The sequence below is a fragment of the Miniopterus natalensis genome, chromosome 20 (assembly GCF_054644295.1).
Source record: "Miniopterus natalensis isolate mMinNat1 chromosome 20, mMinNat1.hap1, whole genome shotgun sequence".
Taxonomy (NCBI): Eukaryota; Metazoa; Chordata; class Mammalia; order Chiroptera; family Miniopteridae; genus Miniopterus; species Miniopterus natalensis.
The window spans coordinates 25467501-25479808 of record NC_142100.1 but is presented as its reverse complement, the minus strand read 5'-3'; the positions used below and the strand labels follow the sequence as shown (position 1 = coordinate 25479808).

The 12308-nt window shown below is 56.2% G+C and overlaps 1 protein-coding gene across 1 annotated transcript in view; it reads right to left on the bottom strand.

Annotated features, from left to right (window-relative positions):
* Positions 1-4112: 4112 nt before the first annotated feature.
* Positions 4113-12308, bottom strand: part of CFAP251 (cilia and flagella associated protein 251) — a 23089-nt gene continuing 14893 nt past the window's right edge. Inside the window, exons 16-22 of the mRNA XM_016219017.2 lie at positions 10760-10874; positions 10482-10645; positions 8715-8805; positions 8353-8496; positions 6975-7203; positions 5774-5875; positions 4113-4405 (exon numbers count right to left, since the gene is read on the bottom strand). Coding sequence (XP_016074503.2) covers positions 4275-4405; positions 5774-5875; positions 6975-7203; positions 8353-8496; positions 8715-8805; positions 10482-10645; positions 10760-10874 — 976 coding nt within the window. The 3' untranslated portion in view covers positions 4113-4274. The remainder of the gene's footprint in view (positions 4406-5773; positions 5876-6974; positions 7204-8352; positions 8497-8714; positions 8806-10481; positions 10646-10759; positions 10875-12308) is intronic.

The following is a 12308-nucleotide window of genomic DNA, read 5'->3' as shown; positions in this document are numbered from 1 at the left end:
AATAGGGATCATTGGAGGCCCGGGGTGAAGTTACCTTCCTCAAGAGATGCTTTACGTTAGCCCTGCCAGGCTCTTGAGGACACTGCTAGTCCAGGACGACCTACATCCAAGTTCAGGCCTTGTGGGTCCCTGGGCCACCCAGGTGATGCCAATATAGGCTGCCCAATTGAGCAAGACTGGTTTGCTGATTGCACCCTGAGGGTGGGGTCAGTGATGCGCGGCAGCTGGCTGACAGGCCTGCACTTTCCATTTCTGTGTTCAGTGACTTCCTGTTGATAGTTTGAAATCAGCCATGGCCGGAGCATTTACACCATGGAAATTGGCAAATGCTACATACACATCAGGACCCTTTCCCCAACTCCACCCGAAAGCTCGTTGGTAAACATTTACCAGCATACCGATGGTAGAGCCTAATGGGGCCCCAAATTATTGTGGGGAAGGTCTCCCCCAAAGTATGAGCCCTCGGATAAGTTTCAAATAGACTGGGGAGGCCTTGAAAAAAAAAGGTTTTTGTTAAATCAAGCACTGCTAGAAAAAAAATGTCACCAGCTCAGACACTAGCGGATCGGCATCTCGCATACCCATCGATACAGCAGTCGGCTTGCCTAAAAGTTGGTCCACTTGAAGACACATGAAAATGAGAGAGAGCAGACATAAGGTGTTTTAAAAGACTAACGTGTTCAAAGGTGAGACAGTGTAGTCTAGACACTCTTCTGGCAATAAATGATTAAATGCAGACTGTCTGGGTCACGACCCAGTGACCTGGAGCAAAGTTGGAATCTCTCCACCACCAACAGGCTTGGGGACTTCTCAGGTCAGGAATCTAGAAGGTTCCTCCCGTATGTGCAGTCATTTTGGCTGCCCAGCATCTGAATACCCCTCCGAGTTTGGGGGTGAAGTCACCCCCTCACACACACTACAGAAGCTAAAGGGGGCCTGGCTCTCTCTTCACCCAGGGAATTAGGTCCTGGGCATTAGCCAGTTGGTAGATGGCCTAGCCAGTTGATTTTTTTTTTTAAATTAGTTTGTTTGAAATATCATTAACATACCATAAAACACACCCTTTCAAAGTGGTTTCTACTATGTCCACTGAGTTGTGAAACCATCACCACAATCAATTTTAGAACATTTTTGTCACCGAGAAAGAAACCCTCCGCTTATTCGCAGGCATTCTTCCTCCCCCCTCCCCCAGCCCCAGCCCCGCGCGTCTACTTCCTGCCTCTTCGGATTTGCCTGTTCTGGACCTTTCACATAAAAGAAATCATATAATACGTGTCCTTTTGCGTCTGGCCTCTTTTATCACCGTTCATCCATTTATGGACATCGGGCTGTTTCCATTTTTTGGCCATTATGAAGAATGTTGCTATGAACATCAGTCCACGGGTTTGGTTTTGTCTTTTTTAAAGCCTCACCCGAGGATATTTTTTCCATTGCTTTTCAGGGAGAGTGGGAGCGAGCGAGCGAGCGAGCGAGCAACATCCATGTGAGAGAGACCCACAGCCGGGGCATGTGCCCTGACCAGGAATTGGGCCGAGCGAGATCTCCTGGTTCACGGAGCGACGCTCAACCACCGAGCCAGGCCAGCTGGGCATTGAATTTTTATTTTTTTTGAGAGAGAGAGTAGGCGCAGGGGAGAAATGACTCCCAGCAGGGCGGCCCTTGGAGAGCCTGAGGGGCCTGGAGCACGGAGCCCCCTCGGGTGGCAGTGCCGCTGGCATCGCGTCCTGGCTTCCTTTGGCCCCCCTTGTCTCCAGCGCTTGCTTCCCGGTCTCTCCGTGGAGTCTGTGAGTTGCCCGCCAGCGGCAGTGGAGCCAGCAGCGGGCAGCCCTCTCCCCGGGCCTGATGCCCCTCACCTGGGCACTAAGAACCCGCTGTCACCCAGAGAGGCAGGAGGCCTGTCAGCAGCTCAGGAAAACACAAGCGAAAGGGCACAGGGGCCCCACTATTAACTGTCCCCTGAGGTCAGTCCCTACGCTCAGGATTGCACTACTGCTGAATGTTGCATCAGCCTGGGTGTGTATTTAAATATTCCTCTAAGCTAAGCTAACACAGGTTGGTTATGTTGGATGAGTTGGGTGGCAACTTGCTGTAGATCCCCAGTGCCCCGTATCTATGTATTAGCGTCAGTTTTGAGGCAGCTGCCCGCAGGGAAACGCTAGCCAAATCCCCGAAGAACACGCTCAGGCTGAAAACAGCGGTGTCTAGCGTAGCCGTGGCTTAAGGACACAGATCTTTAAAATGAACCCCATCTGCCCGGCCGGCGTGGCTCAGCGGTTGAGGTTGAGCATCGACCTACGAACCAGGAGATAGCGGTTCAATTCCCAGTCGGGGCACATGCCCGGGGTTGGGGGCCCGATCCCCAGTCGGGGGCGTGCAGGAGGCAGCCGACCAATGACTCTCATCATTGATGTTTCTGTGTCTCCCTTCCTCTCTCTAAAATCAATAAACACATTGATATATTTCTATTTTAAAAGGGGCCTCCAAGGCTGGGCTGTGGGGAGTCACTGACACGGATCTTGCTGTCCCTTGCTAGCTCGGCACGGACCCCATACGGACTGAGAGGCCGGAAGCTGGCTCAGCTCAGAGGCGGCGTCTCAGCAGGGCTCTGACGGTGGTCCGGCCACAGTGGGTCCGACTGGCCCCTGGTTATTCTGCTGAGGACAGTTGTCCCGGTATCTGCAGTCGACAAGAAAAACATCGGAGTGTGGGCCTGATGAAGGAAGCCTCTGGTTGGTGTCCAGGCTGCATCCAGTTCCAAGCTATTATTTTTTTTAAAGAGAACAAGTCATTTGAGGGTTTCCTGTTCCCTAAAATGTCCCCGGGAACTTTATAACTGGCTGGAAAATATGTCTCCGAAGCCCTTAACAGCTGCAAAATTGATTCACAGAGCTTGTTTTTCTTTGGGTTGGTTTTTTTTTTTTTTAAACAAAATGTAAACTAGCGCTGGTGACACAATGGGATCGGTGGGCGCCTGTGGGACCTGAGCCCACGCCGTCTGTCCCAAGGCCGCAGTGACACAGTCTGGTTCCGGTAGACGGTCCCGGTCTGCGGTCCAGAGACTCCCGGTGCCAGTTTTCCAGGTGGAGGCCACGCAGCGAGGAAGGCTCTGCTGTTGTTTCTCCCACACAGACCCGGCTCCTGAGCACAAAGCACCTTGACCGGGGTCAGAAATGTTCCCCGAAATACTAGTTGCATCCTCTGGAAGGGCCTGGTTTGGGTGGGTGGGTGCCCTGGACCGAGCAAGTGCTGAGAATGACACCGGGCACGTTTGCCTGAATTAAAGACGACCTCGTAACGGAGGACAGGACCCTGAAATCAGACCGTAACGATCACCTGTTGGCACGATGCTGGTGCTTTATTTTTTAACTTTTAAACTTTTTTTTAAATATGTTTTTATTGATTTCAGAGAGGGAGAGAGAGAGAAACATCCATGATGAGAGAGTCATCGATCGGCCGCCTCCTGCAGGCCCCCGACTGGGGACCGAGCCCACAGCCCAGGCCTGTGCCCTGACCAGGAATCGAACTTCAATCTCCTGGGTCCAAGGCTGGTGCTCAGCCGCTGAGCCACGCCGGCCGAGCAAAGGTCAAAGCACCAGTGAGGACCCAGTGATGTTCCCTAAACACCCCTGGGCTGGGGGACCAGCCGGGGTTTGCCTCTGCACGTGGTCAGCCCAGCGGAGTGTGAGGCGGAAGAGCCACCAGGTGGGTGTCCGCCGCCCCCGCGGTTTCTGGCCCAGGTGCCGCACCCGCAGGGTTCTGGGTACTTTCTTTGCATTCTCTCCAACGGCTGCCGCCGGGGTCAGGCATGGCTGGTGGTGCTCCTCCTAACGGCCGCGCCAACTGCCTGGGGGTTTCCTGATCAGACGCCGTGAGCGAGAGACTCCCGGGGGCCCAGAGGCCCCAGCGCCCCCCCCCCAGCCTGACAGCAGGCGGGGCCCATCCCATCCACATTAGGCCAAGGGTCCAGGGGGTTGGGGGGAAGGGAACACAGTCGCCCGCGTCGCTAGGACGGCCTGCTGAGGGCTGAGGCCCTCTCTGCCCCCGGGGCCGCACCACCACCTCTGTGCCCCTTTCAAACGCCCCTCCGGGCGGCCTGGCCCTGCTTGTCTCGCCTCCGCCTGCATCTAACTTTGCGAATTCCGCTGCTCAACAGAAATTTGCTTTTAATGCCTAAACCGTTCGAAAGATTGGAGTGGCGGGAGGGAGACGCGTGGAAAGTCCTGCCTCTTGGGGGGGGGGGAACTCCCCTCCCCACGCACAAAGTCCTCTGCGCCTCAGGCATTCTCCTCAGTGGCCGAAGGGTCTCGTCTGGAATCGGGTGAGATGGTCAGGCCGAGAATGTGGGTGGCGAAGATCTCTGCGGTGATCTCCTCTGGCAGTTCCTCCTCAAAGCACACTTCCGAGCCTGGCCGGGCAAGGAGGGGAGACAAACGCCTTCCTAACGATCGGGTTTCTAACTCGCAAGCATTTTCCAAAAATACGAGGAAGCGATACTCTGAGTGAGAGGCGCTCTGTGCTGCAGCTTGGCTTTGACTCCCTGAGAATTGCTTGGGGCGGGGCGGGGGGGGGGCTGGTTAAAACCCTTCCTCTACTGTTTGGGCCGCTTGTGACCCGAATCTCTCTGCAAACCTCACTGGAAAGCCTGGACTGCGAGGCACTGCTGATTCTACGGTCTCGAGACTCTTGGGAACACAACATAAATACATAACCAATGGGCAAGTTACATCGTGAGACCCCCCAAGTCCACAAGGAGCCGGGAGGGGCAGGGGTGCGCAGGTTGGCAGTGACCCATCAGACCCCGGAGTCTGGGACTGAGCTCGGGGGCTCTGTCTCATTTGAAGTTGGGGACAGACAGACAATACGAGAGGAAGAAAGCAGCCCCGAAAGGAACCTCTGCTCCTGACCCCAGTCGCAGTGACAGGGGTGGCTCTGAGCACCGCGGGGTCACCGGCCCAGCGTCCTGGGCCCGTCGCTGGAGTTATCCGCACCCGGCCGGGCCCAGGAGAGGGGATCTGGGTGGGTTCCTCCTGGGCTTAAATTTTCAACCCAGACTCCAGGGCCATTTTCCTGACTCCAGGGGACCACAAGGAGGCAGGAAATCCCCGGGGAAGGAGAGAGAGGGATGATCCTTTAGCCCTGGCCCGTCTGGCTCAGTGGTTAGAGCGTCGGCCCGCGGACTGAAGAGTCCCGGGTTCGATTCCGGCCAAGGGCGCATACCTCGGTTGCAGGCTCGATCCCCAGCCCTGGTCGGGGCGCACGTGCGGGAGGCAACCAGTCGATGTGTCTCTCTCACATCGATGTCTGTCTGTCTGTCTCTCCCTCTCTTCCCCCTTCCACTCTCTCTGAAAGGCAATGGGGGGAAAACAAATCCTTGGATCAGGATTTAAAAAACAAAAACAAAAAAACTTTCAAGTCTGGCAGCTTGTGCGGCCTCCCAAGGCGTCGCCCTCTCCTAACCAAGCCCCTCTTGACGGTTCCTCTTCTGACACAGCTGCCGAGCCGGGAAGATGAAGACCGAGGCCGTAGGCTGAAGGGCAAGAGCCAGGCCAGGGGCACAAAGGACAGACGGACGCAGGAAGAGCGGCTCAGACGCGACCACCGCTCGCTGCCTTTTCTAGGGCCTGCTTCATGCCCGGTTCTGACGGCCCGCTTTGCGGTGGGCGGGGAGCTAGGAGAGCGGCTCACACCCGGGCAGGAGAAACAAGCGCACTTCAGCCCACAGCCCACAGCCCACAGCCGAGGAGCGAGCCCCGGACAGAGCCGGGCCCGGTACCTTTGACGGAGTAGGTGGCCGGCTCGGACTTCCAGCCCTCGGGGTTCAGGCCCAGCAGCGTGGCGAAGCAGTCGGACATCTCCTCCTCGGTCATGTGCTCGCCTGGGCATCGGGGAGAAAAGAGGCGGCCGGTCAGCTCTCGGGGCCGAGCCTGAGCCCGATCCTGACGTGGCAGCTTCGCACCATCCTTGTGAGGTCTGAACGGGAAATATTCCACGATCTCCTCTTCTTGAGACGCAGGAACAGTCTAGAGCCCCGGCCGGGTGGCTCAGCTGGTTGGGCGTCGTGCCCGGGCACGGGAAGGCTGCCGGTTCGATTCCCGGTCAGGGCACATGCGGGGTTGGGGGCTCAATCCCCGGTCGGGGGCGCGCAGGAGGCGGCCGATCAATGCCTCTCCTCATGGATGTTTCCATCTCTCTCCCTCTCCCTTCCCTCTCTGAAATCAATAAAAAACATTTTTTAAAACTCTGAAAAAAGAAAAAACTAGAGAGAGAGAGAGAATCCCATGCTACTTGCCATATACTCCCTTATATGGTGTAAAAATGGGACTCCCGCGGGGGACAGACTCTGGGGCTTGTCTGGTGACAGGCAGCTTTCTGATGCACACGGCCCTCGGCTTGACTTCAGGCTCCCTCACGTGCGATCCCCCGCCCCGTTAGACTGAGAAAACGGGCTCCGCAGAGAGCGCGGGGAATAGCGAGGAAAACAGCAGGGGAAACGGGGAAAGGGCGCTTCCCCGGGGTCCCGCTCACAGCGCCCGGCGAGGCCCGCGGCTGGCGCCTTCACTCCCGCGCCGCGAGGAGGAACACGGACTCCCGAGGCCTCGGGACGAGGGCACGCGGCCGGCATCCTGCCTGTCACCCCACGTCACTAACGCGCATCCCTCGGGCCGAAGTCCGGGGGCTCAGGGGCTGAGGTTCAGCCTATGCACCGGGGGTCACGGCGCCCGGTCAGGCCCGGCCCGGTGGCAGGCTCGATACCCGGGGGGGCGGCCAGGGGCAGCCGACCCATGACTCTCTCATCATTGATGTTTCTCTCTCTCCCTCTCCTTTCCTCTCTCTGAAATCAATAAAAACATTTTAAAAATGAATGAATAAAGACGCCGGGGGCCAGGGAGCGTCTGTCCCCCCAGCTCGCCTCTCTCCTGGGGGACAGCCCGAGGCGCTTAGCGGGCACCCTGCCACCCTGCCTCCGGGCTCACCTTTGGTCAGCAGCAGCCTCAGCAGGTCCTCCCTCCGAATCGCTTTCTTTCCCTCCGCGTTGGTGTAGCCCAGGATGTCGAAGCTCATCTGGATGGTGTCCATGGTGTTCCCGAAAGGCGGCCGGTGGTTAAGGTAAACTTTGAGGAAATCCGGCAAGTTGATTCTGTCCAATACCTTCCCAGTGTCCACATACTCGCTGAATTTGATTTCGTTAAACATGTCTTCAATCTAGGGAAGACGTAAAAAAAAAAAAAAAAAAAGTAAAAGACCGTGGTAAGCAGGGGGCCACGTGGGATGTGATTCTAAAAATCGGAGAGTAGCAGACAAATGTGCTATGCTATTTTATTTTACTGTTTTCGTTTTCACTTTTTATTCAATCTATTGGGGTGACACTCGGGGAAACAACAGACAAATGTTCACGGTTAGTTTAAACACGTCTGTTATGGGGCTGATTCTTTGCAAAATTGGTACGTACATAAATATATACATATAAATCCTTTTGTATTCTTCTTTCCCACCCACTATTTTCAAAGCAGCCACCATTCTCAATGCAACATTCCCGGAAAGGCCTTTTGAAATAACATCATTGGTTAGGATCCCAATGAGCTTTATAATTGATAGTGTAAAAGTAGCTTTCGACGGTAACACTGTTTCATACGTAGCATTTAGTGAGTTTACATTATATACAATTGCATGCTATGTTACATATAATTTTATCTATAAATAAAATGCTACCCGGGAGCACATTCTTTAAATCGTACACTATGTAATTTTAAGTGTTGGTGGATACACACGTTGCGATCCAGCCGGCGGAGGCCGGGGCTAAAAGCACCTGTCTTAGGAGAGACCTCGGCGCAAACCCTGGGTCTGCCACGTCCTATGTGACCGGGGTGAATAAAACATTCCTTATCCTTGGTTTCCTTGCCTTGAAAAGGGTGTCATATGGTAAAACACATGCAGGGGGCTGGTTCGTTTTTTGTTAATTCTCACCTGAGGATATTTTTCCCATTGATTTTCAGAGAGAATGGAAGGGGGGGGAGAAACATCGATGTGTGAGACGCACACTGATGGGCTGCCTCCCGCATGCACCCCGACCGGGGCCGGGGATCGAGCCTGAACCCCGAGCACGTGCCCTGACCGGGAATCGAACCGTGACCTCCAGGGTCATGGGTCAGCACTCAACCGCCGGGCCATGCGGGCCGCCCTCGGGGATGCCTCCAGGGGGAGTCTCTCTAGGGGCGCATCTGCTCGCCCGGAGCCGTCTCCCGGGTCCAGGTCTGCGAGAAATCTGTCCCGTTTTCACGCTGACCCTTTCACGAGGTCGCTTTCCTAACAGAACACATCCTGGGCCGTCCTCGCTGCGGCCGCCCCGCCTACCTTCTCCTCCGACGGGTAGAAGCCGATGGCCCTCATGACGAAGGGCACCTCCGACAGGCAGATGTGTTCCGACGCCTTCCTGGTCTCCATGGTGTCGATGCCTTGGCTGCGGAGCTGAGAGTAGTAAAAATAGTCTTCCAGCTCCTGCGTGGAAACACAAACAGCCGCTGGGGCCTGCGTCTGGAGCACCCATTAAGACCTCAAGGACAATTTCTAGAAAGTACATTTTGAGCTCAGCAGGGAGCAGGGGGGGAAAAAAAGAGCTTTGGGGGGAAAAAAGCAAGAGGGGTTAAGCCCGGACGTGTGTGTTTTGCAGACTTAACTAGACGCTACCAGGCAGTGTTTACTCTGAGGACAATTACCCTGTAGAATTTTCCTTCCCTGCCACCGGACACCAGGCCATAGAACGGGGTCAGGTCTTCGCCCCCAAGAGAAACAGCTGCCTCCAGGGCACTGGAACGGGAACAGAAATGGGGCTGTTAGAAAGCTCTCGGGCGCCGACAGCCCTGACAATTAGGGTCTCTGTAAACTTGTTAAGAAAACGCCCTCCACCGTGAAACCGAAAATGAAAAAAATTCCCTTCCAAGCGTGGCACCCAGTGGTACAGGTCACCCGCCACCTTAACGATGGTGACGCCCGCCCGCGCACTGGTGGCAGAGCTGGTGCTTGGCGGCCTGTCCGCGGCTTTTGGGGAACACGTGTCCCCAGGGGGCGGGCTCCTGTGTGTGGGGGCCGCAGCCCTCCCGGGCACGGCCGCTCTGCCCGTAACTCTAGATCTGCGTGTGGTCGGGGCCAAAGGCCCGGGGGGGGGCACAGGTGAGCTGCCAACGCTAATTGCTTCCGTGAAAACTCGGGAGGCCACGGGGGACCCGTGCCAGCCGGATAAAAATAACCCTCTGCTCTCTAGCGCGGGGTCGGGCTTTCCAAAAATAGGCCCCGTAGGTAAGAAAACCTACTTTTTGTTTGAGCCCGACTTTGCCTCATACAGAATGCTAATAATAATACGAAGTCACTGTAATAACCCACTAACTGGATCGCTGCTAATCAGGCCGCCAGCCTCCTTGCGGGTTATTAAAACACACTGCAGCGTAGGCCACAGCGGGGGAAGCGGTTTGGCATCCGGACTCCGGGCTCCCGGCTCTGCCGCCTGCAGGTAACTTAGCCTCCCTGGGCCTCAGTTTCCTTCTCTGTAGACTGGGCATCATCGCAGGGTCTGCCTCCCGGGTTGTTGTGAGAATTAGATAAGAGAACGCAATAAAGGGCTTGACACGGAGCCCTTTAATTTTGTCCGGTGTTGAACGCTTGCTGAGGTGTGGGCCCCACCCAGAAAGACCCGGCGAGAATCGCCACCCCACCGCTTACTCCGTGCGGGTCACGGAGCCCCTCCGGGCTAGGGCGCCGGTTTCCAGATCCGTACAACGGGGGCAGCGACAGTCCCCACCTCGCAGGGCGGCTGTGAGGATGAAATCGGACAGTGCGTGGAGCAGACTTGGCGCAGGGTGGTTAGAATCACCACTGCGCGGCCCGGGCACTCTAAAAAGGGTCAGCCGCCCTGGCCGGTGTGGCTCAGCGGTGAGAGCGTCGCCCGCCCACCGACGGGTCCCGTTTGAGTCCCGGTCAAGGGCATGTACCTGGGTTGCAGGTTCGATCCCTGGCCCAGGAGGAGGCTTGTGCGAGAGGCAACCAGCCGATGTCTCTCCTTCTCCCCCCCCTTCCACTCTCTCTCTTAAAAATCAATGGAGGAAATATCTCCGGGTGAGCATTAACAACACCACCAAAATACGTATTCCCAACGACCTCTTACTGTTTCTGTAACAGACACTCTGGAGGTTCGGGCTACATCTGTCCAGCGGGTGTGAGTCCGCCGACGGAGAGGGAGGTGTCTCGGAGGCACCAGGCACCGAGGCGGAACCGCTCGGCCCTGACTGCGAGCCTGTCGCTCCCTGAGACAGAGCAGCAAGCTTTCCTCCCCATGTCCTTATGAACGGACGTCCCCGGGCGTGACCCGAAGGCAGGTCCTGAGTCCCCGGTCACCTTGGTGCCCGCGGGCCCGGTACAGTGCCTGTCCTGCGGTCGGGGCCTAACACCCGCGTGCCGCGGCTGAGTAAGCGCCTCGCCCCGTCGCCTACCTGAGGTTGACCTCCCACTGCACCACCGACAGGTCCTGCCCTCCCGCCGTGAAGACGTAGCGGCCATCGTGGGAGAGGGTCATTCCGGTCGTGCCGTTCGGGTGGCAGACGATAGCGGACGTCTTATGGGGATTGCCGTCGATGGGTAAGATCTGAAGTCCAACCTGGGGAGGAACATGCAGTCGGATATTCAGGCTCAGGTTGCCGGGCCCAGGCTGGTGGCTGCTGGGCACACGCCGAGCCCCCCCCAGAGGCAGAGCGCGCAGAGGGACGCACACCTTGTCTCTGTTGATGAACACCAGGTAGCGCTTCTGCATCTCGTAGGTGGTCTTCACCGGCAGCACTTGGACCTGCTCCATGGGAGACCCGTAGAGGGGCCCGAGGAGCGTCTTTCTGCAGGAGGGGGAAAAAGAATCCCGTTTTCTTTTTTAAAAAAAAATTTAAATGTCTTTATTGATTTCAGAGAGAGGAAGAGAGAGAGAGACAGAAACGTCCATGATGAGAGTCATTGACCAGCTGCCTCCTGCAGGCCCCCGACTGGGGGTCGAGCCCACAACCCGGGCCTGGGCCCTGACCGGGAATCGAACCGCGATCTCCTGGTTCATGGGTCGACGCTCAGCCGCTGAGCCACACGGGTCCGGGTGGGGCCCTAGCCTTTTAAAATTCTTAATTCTGTACCTTTAAAAAAAAAAGAGGCCCCCCCAAAATCGCATACACTTCGCGCCCACTACACCCGCACGGCCCCGTGCGTTTCATTCATCTCACTGTATTGGGAGCCCCCCGCTGCTCGGCTGTTTCCTCCCTGGGCCCCGGGGCCCAGCCCGTGTCTGCGGCCGCAGGGGCTACTCCGGGCGTGTGCCTGCTGCCTAAACGCGGAGCGAATCCCCGCAGCGGCCTGTCTCAGGCGCCTGGGGCACAGGCGTGAGGGGGTGTGGTTGAACTCGGTAGTGGCGATGGCCGGCCGGCGACTTTGTGAACACAGCACAAGCCACTGGGGGGGGGGGAAGGTAAATATTAGGGTGTGTGAACTGTGTGTTAATTTAAATAATAAACAACCAAATAAGGTCAAGCGATTCAACCTGCGCCTCAGGCTCCTGGCTGGTAAAACGGGGAAATGGTGGCACTTACCCGCTGGGGTGAGCGCTGAACAAGCTAATACACAGAAAGCACACGGTAGGAGCTGCGTGACTACTCCCTGGTATTGTTCAAATACCGAACGGTTTCCCAACACCGACGTTTTTCTCATCGAAAAAGTATCGCGTTTTTTTAATCGTGAAAAATTTCAAGCGTGCCGGCCTAAAGCAGAAAACCTAAACATGCCTCCAGGCCCGCACCCTTTACCCCAGATGATCATCCGCACAGTTTGCTGTATATGGCCCGAGAATTATTTTTCATGTTCTAACCCACGTAATTCTAATTCTATGTGAATAAATATAAGTTACGTAAGTACCATCTTCTATGAAAATAGATTCGTGCTCATTTGGCGATTTGCCTCATCTCATGTTGTATCTCGGGGATATGTCCATGTTTCTGCGCAGACAGCTTGTCTTTCCCCTTTTTCCCCTCCCTCTGCTGAAAGCAGCGTCCTGCAGGCCCTGGCCGGGTAGCTGGGTTGCTCAGAGCATGGTCCCGACACGCCAAGGTTGCGGGTTCGACCGCCCGTCAGGGCACATACATACCAGGGATGCGTAAATACGTGGAGCAGCCAGGACCGATGCTTCTCTCTCTCCCTCCCCCTTCCCCCCTCTCTCTCTAAATCCATTAAATAAATAAAATTTGAAAAGGAAGAGCCGTGTCGTGTTTCAGCGCACTGACAAGGCACCGCTT